Below are 10629 nucleotides of genomic sequence, written 5' to 3'. Positions count from 1 at the left end.
ATATTTTCATATTAGTACTTATTTTTGGTCTGTGATGACAAATCATATTTTAAGCCTTTAAAATGGAAAAATTGAGTACCTGGATAAAAAAAAAAAAGCCAAATCCCACAGCTGATATATGACCCCAAACTAAATAAATAAAAATAGCACTTTATATGATGTTAAAAAGGTGACTATAATAGTCTTGAACCTGACTGCTAGTGCACTATGTACCTGACATGTTTAATAATACATTTAAAAAAAAGACAAGAACTTGTGTACAAGACTTCATAAGACAGTTCACCCACAAAATGTAAATGTACTTCACTGTACTTGTTCTGTTATTTGTGATATTGCTCTTAAATCACATTGGAAGCCTTAACTTGCCATTAAACCTGTCCACATGTACCATTCTTTCATATTGATATGAACAATATATTGCAAATAAAGTCTCGTTTCATCATCTGTTAGTTGCCGCCTAGATACAGTGACTCAATGTCCATGTCATAGTCTTTCCTGGGAGGCTCCTCTGGGCTGGAGGACTCCTCTCCGAGCGTCCTCCACCACGGGAGACGCATGCTCTGTATCAAGGCATTGTGGGATTGACGGGCGCGTGTGGCCACAGGGCAGGAGCGGCTCAGGAACAGATTCACATCCTCCGCTCTGGCATCCTTCAGCGACGGCGCATCTAAAATGGACAAACAAATGAGTGATTTTAGATTGGTGGTTCTCAGTGCCCAAAAAAAACTATACCATAAAAGCAGAGTGGGTAAATGTCTATGGTAACATATTAAAATAAAAAGTGAAATGATAATAAAATGCATTTACAGTTCAGACCGAGGTTTTCATAAAAAAGTTTTATAAAATGATAAACTTCACATTTTATACTTTGAACAATTTTTAAGAAAAGCGATGACTCAAGAGTACCAATTATCACATTATTTTACACAATTATCAATCAATTATTATATTAATTCAATAATATAAATGTGTCTTAATTGTTGTTGATTTTTATCATGCATAAGCATTAGCTTCTTGTCGATCCACCGTTTCACATTTGCAAGTACATGTTTGCTGCATAAAAATATGGGTAAATTATCCATTCCCGCCCCTGAATAACACAAGATTTAAAAATGTGTGACATGTAATATAGAGGTATTGCACCAGATACATAATCTATGCAAATTTGCAAATGTAGCCACATCTGAAATCAGGCTTGCACAGCTACAGTAGAAGCTTCTGCGCTCACATACAGTATTTAGATATGTTTCGGGAATTCCTGAAATCATACTTCACATCAGTAGATCAGCTATAGATTTAGGTACGTACTTAGTAAAAGCTCCAAGTCTGTGTTGATCTGCGCAAGTAGAGCCTGTCTGTGCTGCTCCTGCGCTCGATCGGATGCTCTGTGGATCAGGTGCTGGTGCAGGAGACTCTGTGCTCTCTGATGGAGCTCCACACTGCCCTCTGCTGACGTCACTGAAGACTGCACAACAGAAGAAAAAAAAACACTTTTAAAATTAACATTATACAAAAGAGAATTTGGCTATATTTGGATACGGCTTAATTGATGCTTTAACTCCGAGGCATAAAATACCAAGAGAAAACAAAATGTGATTTCTTCAAGGTGACTCACAGGATGTAGAGAGATGTGCTCCTGTATGTGTTGCCTGAGCTCCGTTCTTCTACTGTCAGTCAGTCCTTTGGGTCCTTTTAACGGCGTGAGAATACTTCTCTGTGCTCTATGATGTTTTAAAAACTGCAGAATCTGTCAAAGAAGAACATGAGCACATAAATGATCGAGATTATCGGAGAAAAACAACTCAACCTCTTTAATGTATTAAAATGGCAAGTGTACAATGTTCATTTATTATTTTCATATATGAACAAAGTCCATGGTTATTAAAGTGAACAAACTGAAACCATAAAGAATAAATTTATGCTACTTGAAAAGATTAATGAGTAAATAAGCTTATTTTAGCTATGAGTACATAAGCTTATTTAAGCTAATTACCAAGGTAACATTTCAAAATTTTATTAAAGCTGAACTAAAAATAAAAACTACAAAAGACAAATCTAAAAAATATACATTATTACACGACTCTGTGGAATACTCGATTCTGATTGGTCAGTCACCACTTTCCTAGTTATGTTATTTCCTGTTAACAACTGATAAAAACTAATAACACAGGCTCATCCGGGTAACTCCGTTGAGCTTTATTCTGCAATAAAAATGGACCTTACTTAATAAGAATAATCAATTAATAAAACAAAACTTTTTTTTTTTTATGAAAATGGAAAAACTCATTCAAACCATTAGGAGAAACTATAATTGTATCTCAAGGATATTAAAATACCAGTGACAGAGCCTGAGCTCCTGACACTGTAAAACAGCTGTCCTTTAGTCAGATTAGTTGTACACTCACGGCTCTCTGTAGAGTGACAGCAGCTCTGTGCTGTCTGAGAATGTATCTGTGCTGCTGGAAGCTGCGTCTCTCTCTGTGTCCTCTCCACACTCTCTGAATCAGCACGGCTGCCTTGTTCTCCAGCTCCCCCAGGTATCTCTCCACCTGGGCTGAGAGAGGAAGACAACAGACTTTAATTTGTTGACATGCTTGCTGGCTATATTTTCAGTCTTCATTTTAATTGTTGTAAATGTGCTTTTGTGTTTGTTTAGTATTTTTTTCTGAAATACAACCCTGATGCATACGCACAACAAGGTTACCACACTATGTTTGATTAGGTGTTTGTTACCAGCCGGTAGTATCTCCATCAGATGAAGCTGGTGTTGGCGGAACTGTCTCATGGCTCTCTGTCTTCGTAGACACACTTGATGACGTAATTCTTCTTGTGCGCGTTGTCTCTCAGTGTGTTCCTGTTGTCGCCTGCGCTTTTCCCTATTGCACAAAGATAAATCTCATTTACCTAAAACATAAAGTGTCCCTAAATGGTAAATTTCTTCATTTCACAGAGGGACTGACCAAATCATTTTCTTACCTGAAGCTGCGCTGTAATGTGCTCACCGCTCTGGGGAGTTTCCGAAGTCTTTTTCGGGTCTGATGGGCTCTCCAGGCTGCCTGGATAATACAAGCTGCTCGCACACACTCCTCAGATGACTCCTTCATTTATATACAGTATGTAGGGAAAAGAAATACACAACAAACAGCCAGTATAATTATAAATGATCAGCAAGATAGTGGAAAATGATAACATGAGTTTTTAATGAAAGAAACCTTAAAAAAAATGGTTTATCTAAAAATTAACATTTGAAGAAAATATACTCTCCCTCAGGCGAGAGTAAATGTAGATGAGTTTGTTTCTTTATTGATTTGGAGAAATGTAGTATTACATTACTTGCAATGGATCCTCTGGGGTGAATGGGTGCCATCAGAATGAGAGTCCAAACAGATGATAATCTGGTGAAGTCAACAGCTGCATGTTTGTAATAAACAAACTAATCAATTATGATTACTGTTAAATAAAGTTCTATACGAATATGTCAGACTTTGATCTGAGAGGACAACAGGAGACTTTCACTGGAGGAAGCGTTATTATGGATAAAGTTTTTAAAGCCTTAATGATGGATTTGTTTATTACAAGCACACAGACTTTTGCTTCACAAGACATTAATTGATGGACTGGAGTGCTGTGGATAACTTGTGGATTATTGTGATGTTTTTATCAACTGTTTGGCCTCTCATTCCGACAGCACCCATTCACTGCAGAGGACCCAGTGGTGAACAAGTGATGTATTGCTATTTTGGATTAATTCATATCTGTTCTGATGAAGAAAAACAGATTCCTCTACATCTTGAATGGCCCGAAGATGAGTACATTTTAAGCAGATTTTCAGTTTTGGGAGAACTATTCCTTTAACTATCATTACAAGTGGATTTAAAGGATAAAATAAAATGCTACCAAATGTAAAACATGTCTACATTAAGGCATTTAGCAGACACTCTGAGCTAGTGGCCACTGACCTTAGTGTCTCTCCATGGGACGTCTGACCGCAAGTGATCAATAAGCTGATCCAGAACAGAGTCAAAGCCTTTACCACGCCAGTCTTTCACAGCTAAATCAGCCAAACCTGCAGGACCAAACAGCGGAAGACAGGTCTAAACACTAGTCCATAATTGCAACTAAAACTTGAAGATGCTTTGAGATCTAAAGAGTGCAACTGTACCTCTGTATCGTTTGTGAATGAGATGATGGGTTGAGCTGCTGTGGTCCATAATCAGAACAAGGGTCTTTACAGCTGCTCTGCCAATCACAGGATTCGAGCTACTGGACATTTTATACACAATATCATCCATGATGTCAGTCAGAGCCCTGTTTCCCATCTCAGCTACAACAGCACTTCAGAAACATAGGGAGAGATAGAGGTATTTGAGTATTTGAATGTGAAGCAGTTACATGGATAAAGACTGTATTATGGACTAGGTGGCTTTCTGTTGTACCCGTTTGCCCTGAAGATATTGTTCCACATGGTGACAGTAACAATGGAGACGTCGTCATCTTCACAGATTTGGATGTTCTCATAATGTTTAGATCTCAGTACTGAGAAGAGAATGCTAAAAACGTCAGTTTAATTTCAGTTCAAGCTAAAATCCATCTCTAAACACATCTTGTGATGGTTAATTTGTTAAATTTATAGAGGAAGTTGTTTACCGTGATGAATGAGATGTGTATGAGCCCTGAGGAGCCAGCCAATCGAATCAAAGACTTTTCTAAATAAACGAATTATCTCATTATGTGACTTGTCCTGTTAAAAAGAGAAATGAAGTGATCTGGTTGGTTACTACTCAGCTAATAAAATTATGTTCTTAGAACTTCCCATTATTTATGAATGTGCTCTTAAAGTTCAAAAGCTGAAATTATAATAGTATGAAACAAATAGTATGTTTTTAATGTTATACATTCAAGGCCCCATGAATGATGTATAATGTAAACAACATTAATCAAGACTTCTATTACGGTTCTATTGCAAGTGTGATACGATAACATTCTATTATGATTACAGGTAGAAGTTAACTTTCAGAGAACCTTGCCAGAACATTTGCCAAAGTTCTGAGAACGTTCCCCGTTAGCTGGGTGCTGTCTCTTGTAATCAAAATACAGCAATTATTATCAAATTTCAGATATGAGAGAACTAGTTAGAAATAATGACAGGTGTTTAAGATTCGCATTAAAACGTACTAGCAGATTGTACAATAAATAACCCAAACCTTGCTACTTGCTGTTTTCTGTGATTCAGGAGACTATAATATCTTACCCGCAAAGCTCTGTTCATTAGACGGTCTGCAAGAAAAAGAAGGCTTTCCACCACAGAAGGCAGAAAATCGTGACTAAACACCTCCATGTCTCTGAAAGCTCCCAGACCCACACAGCATGTGCTAGTTGAACAGAAACATGCTTTAAAACTGACGCTGCGCATGACAACAGTACTCAGCTTGTGTTTCTATCTGAATACCTGAGAAGGTCTGCCATCTGTGTCAGAGCCGCATAGCCTCCGTGAATCTTGGCTGGACTGAATCTCAGGGAAGAGGAGCAGTACTGCAGCACACCGTGAGAGTAAAGACTCTGTTTGCATGCCTCCAGATCCCTCTGATCTCCTAAAGACTTCCTGCCTAAAAGATCTGTTCATGAAAGGGGTTTGAGTTCATTCATGTAGGTCAGGAGATACATGGTTGTGTTCTAGGACAGCTGACATGCAACATGTTTCAATAATACTTTATAATTATTGTAAAATGAATGTACATGCAGTTTTATCAGCTTGTATGAACTGAGAGGTTATATCTTATAAAGCATTTGTCACACCGCTTGACTATTTGGGTGAACTGCAAAAAAGACAGCTTTAAATGAACGAAATTCTACAGTGATAAATGAAGGAAAAGAGAGGACTTTCATTATCTTTACCTTTTAATTTAGAAAGCACGTCGTTAACCTTGTTTTCGGATTTTTCTCGAGTGTCTGCGACCAGATCCTTCATTTCTGGGCTCACTTTATCTCCTGATGGACCCATTGCGCTCACCAGCTCGGATAAAACGTGTTAGATTTCATATATGAAAACCCAGGTCGAATCTCAAGAGTTTATGTAGCTTATCCCTTCTCATATTTTGGGTGAAGATTTAACTTCCATGATTGTTTAGTCAAGAAAAGCGACAAAACAGACGGCAACAGACGAAAGCCAGTTCAAACCTTACGTCATCACATTGCGACCCATCGTGTGTGTGTGTGTGTATATATATATATATACGTTTTCACACATGATGTTGTATTATAACAATAAATGGTATTTTTGTTAAAATAAAATACAAATTCACATATCCTTTTCATATATTTCTGACTGACTGTTGCGGATTTATGCTAATCAACTCCAACAAGGGTAAAAGCACAACTAGTGTGAATGTCTTGAATGTGTTTCTTTAGAATAATTTTTTATTTTTTTGTTAATTAAATTTCCTCTTAAATTTCTAACACAATGCCAAGTTGCCAACAATGTCGTTATTTCCGCGACAACAGCGCCTCCAACTGATGAGTCGATGTTTTAGTTGTAAATTGCTGATCTGTGTGCAGACAGGGTCTGCACCCAAGCGTGCCGCACAAGTATGGGATTTAAATCCTGCCATGATTCAAAACTGAAAATACAGGTCTGAAAGGTTGAAACTAAGTGTTCGAAAACTCAAAATCTTACAAAAAAAAGTTTTGCAATATCGAAAAATAAGATTTGCAAGCTTGCAAAATGTAAAAAAAATAAAAATATCTCTGCAAACATTGTTGTTTTTTAGATTTCCTTCTTCAGAACTGCAACATTTTTTTACGATGTTGCGCAAATAAATTTTCAGAGTTTCAAATTTGTCAGTGTTCTCCCACTGTATTAGATTGTTTTCCAGGTTTGAAACCTTGTAAATGGTGATCTGAAAACTGGTGTGCGAATGTGTGAATTTTTTTTTTGAAACTCTGAAAACAGAGCTTTGCAGGCTTTCAAAGTGGTAAAAAAAAATTACATCTCTTCAAACGTAATTTTGTTTTTGAGTTTTCCCTCTTCAGAAGTGCAACACTCTTTTTTATGGTGTTGTGCAATCATTTTTTCAGAGTTTCGAATTTGTCACTGTTCTCCCAGTGTATAGTTTGTTTTCAAGATTTGAAACCTTGTAAATAGTGATCTCAAAACTGGTGTGCGAATAGGTGAAAAAAAGTTTTGAAACTCTGAAAACTGAGGTTCGAAAGGGCGAAACTTATTACATTACATTAGCACTCCTATTGCAGACTATTTTTTCAGAGCTGAGTTTACAACACCCACTTTGCGGAGATACGCACACACAGTTGCGAGCTTGCGTCTCACGTGATTTGTGGCAGCGTTGTCACGCAGCTCTGCTCTGAAACTCTGAAACTCAGACTGAGCGAAAATTAAGCTTCGCAACCTCGCAAATAAAAAAAGCCTGGAGGGAGGGCCTTCTGCTCTTGGCCAATGCTTTGCTGTCTGCAGACGTATAGTCCAATCACAAGTCGTATTTACTGGAAAGGTGGGATTGACCGACTGCTCCGCCAATGACAAAAGCGCACAGGATACTCAAACAGAGGATGCACAGATTTCTGTCCACAAGGCGGTCCCGTCGCGGTCCAGTTCTAAAATAAAGGTTTACCCACTTGTCGCTGAAATTCACCATACAATTGCCAGTAGCCACTGAGTTTACCACTGATAGACCGGCGGTGCATCAGTATACACACTTGCACCTTGTCTGGTTTAGGCCTGTCATTGATAAATAATGATGACAATAAAAACGCCAGTAGGTGACAGCAAAACCATGGTTTTAAGTAGGCCATTTATTGAATCGTTCAAATCAAACTTTTCGTTCAAAACGCCTGATTCTATTAGAAAGGAAACAAAAGAGTCCATTTGAATGGACTGTTGAATCACTGGCTCACTTGATTCGTTGAAAATCTGATGAATTCAAGGAACAAAACACCGTGTTAAGGGCCGTTCACATGTCGCGCCTAAATACGCGTCGCTTTCTCCTTCTTTCCAAAGCGCTCGGCAGTTGCGCTCCTATGTGCTGTTGTAGCTATAAAATTAATAGCACATTTTTGCTCGCGCACGTGCTACTCAATAATTAATGTTCAATGAATATAAAAACGTACACCATTTTTTTCATGACTTAAATTATAAGGACATTCTAACTGTATTTATTAATTCTAACAGGCTTCATTGCGAAGTGAATGCTTTTGGACTCTTAGGACGTGTTTTTGTTGGGTTTTTGCAAAGTCGGTGACTCAAAATGTCAGCTCTATCGTCTCTCAATCCGTCACAAACAGCGTATGAGGACAATGGAAGCAATAAAAAACAACAAATATACAAGTGCTATAACAAGTCTCAGTTAGCTTACACGTAACAAAGGCTTTTAAATAATATAATAAAGAAATACTGATAACAGATTGAATAGAAAAAGAATAGAGCAAGCTAGAGTTAGAGGTCTTTTTTGCCTTTGTTAATTGTATAATAAAGTGAGTACAAGAAAAGTGAGTGTTAAAGTTAGAAGGTCAAATACATTTCAGAGATGTGTTTTAAGCCGATTCTTGAAGATAAGGATTGGGTACAGACAATCCAGTAAAGATTTACCCAAACGAAGGTCTGAGACGACAGAATATCCTCAATGCAGAAAGCACTCTCTTTCACTCACACACAGTATCAATTTTAGCATGTGGTGGAGAACAAATAGTTTATCATATGTTTTAAACATTATATATTTATTAGCCTACTTATTTATGTTATATATATATATATATATATATATATATATAATATATGAAAATACAGATGTTTAGATTATAATTCAGGTTTATTTTTACAAAATATAGATTTTAAAACGTCTCAATACATATAGCCTATAGTGATTGCAGAAAAAAGTTAACCATGCATTCATAAATTTGTAATAGGCAATTATTTATAATTTTACTGAAATATTTTAATAAAAGTAAAAAATACACTGTACACCTTTCTGAATATTTCAATATAATATCTAAATATTCTTTTGGATGCACTATTGAAGTCACTTTAATTGTAATATTCGGTCTCTACATGAAGAGAGAGTCAGTGGTCCACTGCGTGAGGAAAGTGAGTCGTGAGGAAAGTGAATCGTTCGCTGCGTGAGGAAAGTGAGTGGCCAGCTGAGGAAAGTGAGGTGAGTGTGTATACTGATGCACCGCCGGTCTATCAGTGGTAAACTCAGTGGCTACTGGCAATTGTATGGTGAATTTCAGCGACAAGTGGGTAAACCTTTATTTTAGAACTGGACCGCGACGGGACCGCCTTGTGGACAGAAATCTGTGCATCCTCTGTTTGAGTATCCTGTGCGCTTTTGTCATTGGCGGAGCAGTCGGTCAATCCCACCTTTCCAGTAAATACGACTTGTGATTGGACTGTACGTCAGCAGACAGCAAAGCATTGGCCAAGAGCAGAAGGCCCTCCCTCCAGGCTTTTTTTATTTGCGAGGTTGCGAAGCTTCATTTTCGCTCAGTCTGAGTTTCAGAGTTTCAGAGCAGAGCTGCGTGACAACGCTGCCACAAATCACGTGAGACGCAAGCTCGCAACTGTGTGTGCGTATCTCCGCAAAGTGGGTGTTGTAAACTCAGCTCTGAAAAAATAGTCTGCAATAGGAGTGCAAATGTAATGTAATGTAATAAGTTTCGCCCTTTCGAACCTCAGTTTTCAGAGTTTCAAAACTTTTTTTCACCTATTCGCACACCAGTTTTCAGATCACTATTTACAAGGTTTCAAATCTTGAAAACAAACTATACACTGGGAGAACAGTGACAAATTCGAAACTCTGAAAAAATTATTGCACAACACCATAAAAAAAGAGTGCTGCACTTCTGAAGAGGGAAAACTCAAAAACAAAATTACGTTTGAAGAGATGTAATTTTTTTTTACCACTTTGAAAGCCTGCAAAGCTCTGTTTTCAGAGTTTCAAAAAAAAAATTCACACATTCGCACACCAGTTTTCAGATCACCATTTACAAGGTTTCAAACCTGGAAAACAATCTAATACAGTGGGAGAACACTGACAAATTTGAAACTCTGAAAATTTATTTGCGCAGTTCTGAAGAAGGAAATCTAAAAAACAACAATGTTTGCAGAGATATTTTTATTTTTTTTACATTTTGCAAGCTTGCAAATCTTATTTTTCGATCTTGCAAAACTTTTTTTTGTAAGATTTTGAGTTTTCGAACACTTAGTTTCAACCTTTCAGACCTGTATTTTCAGTTTGAATCATGGCAGGATTTAAATCCCATACACAAGCCCTGAAAAGTGAAGCCAAAACGTCTTGATCGCCCCCTGGTGAGTGGTCCTAGTATAGGTCTTAAACCCCGCCTCCCCATGTTATTCAATGGGACGCGAGACCAACTAAACAATTAAATTACCCTTCAAATATCTTTTTTCCGAAGCTGTTTTTTGTCATTTACTATAGTTTGTATCACGCTAATGTAAATTCAAGTGTTCGTTTTTAAAATAAGTTGTTTTTTAGATAGTTATTTAATGCTCTAAAAACAGTGGTGTGACGTCGTGATTGACAGCTGTGATTGACAGCTCTCTGAGCCGAGGAGGCACTGAAGCGTCAACAGGCTTTTTTCATGATCTTCGGAGGACTG

At 37.5% G+C, this 10629-nt stretch overlaps 1 protein-coding gene across 1 annotated transcript; it reads right to left on the bottom strand.

The window, feature by feature from the left end:
* Positions 1–266: 266 nt before the first annotated feature.
* iqcb1 (IQ motif containing B1) lies at positions 267–6167 on the bottom strand. Its single transcript, XM_059570246.1, has 13 exons — positions 5896–6167; positions 5450–5615; positions 5252–5372; positions 4648–4741; positions 4437–4536; positions 4163–4335; positions 3960–4066; positions 2977–3098; positions 2734–2876; positions 2406–2554; positions 1616–1747; positions 1309–1465; positions 267–667 (listed from the first exon to the last, which is right to left on the bottom strand). The coding sequence occupies exons 1-13, from the start codon at positions 5999–6001 to the stop codon at positions 447–449; spliced, it is 1791 nt and encodes a 596-aa protein (XP_059426229.1). The 5' UTR covers positions 6002–6167; the 3' UTR covers positions 267–446.
* Positions 6168–10629: the final 4462 nt, after the last annotated feature.

The sequence above is a fragment of the Carassius carassius genome, chromosome 17 (genome assembly GCF_963082965.1).
Source record: "Carassius carassius chromosome 17, fCarCar2.1, whole genome shotgun sequence".
NCBI lineage: Eukaryota > Metazoa > Chordata > Actinopteri > Cypriniformes > Cyprinidae > Carassius > Carassius carassius.
Note: the sequence above shows the minus strand (reverse complement) of the source record. Positions and strands in the feature narration are given on the sequence as shown.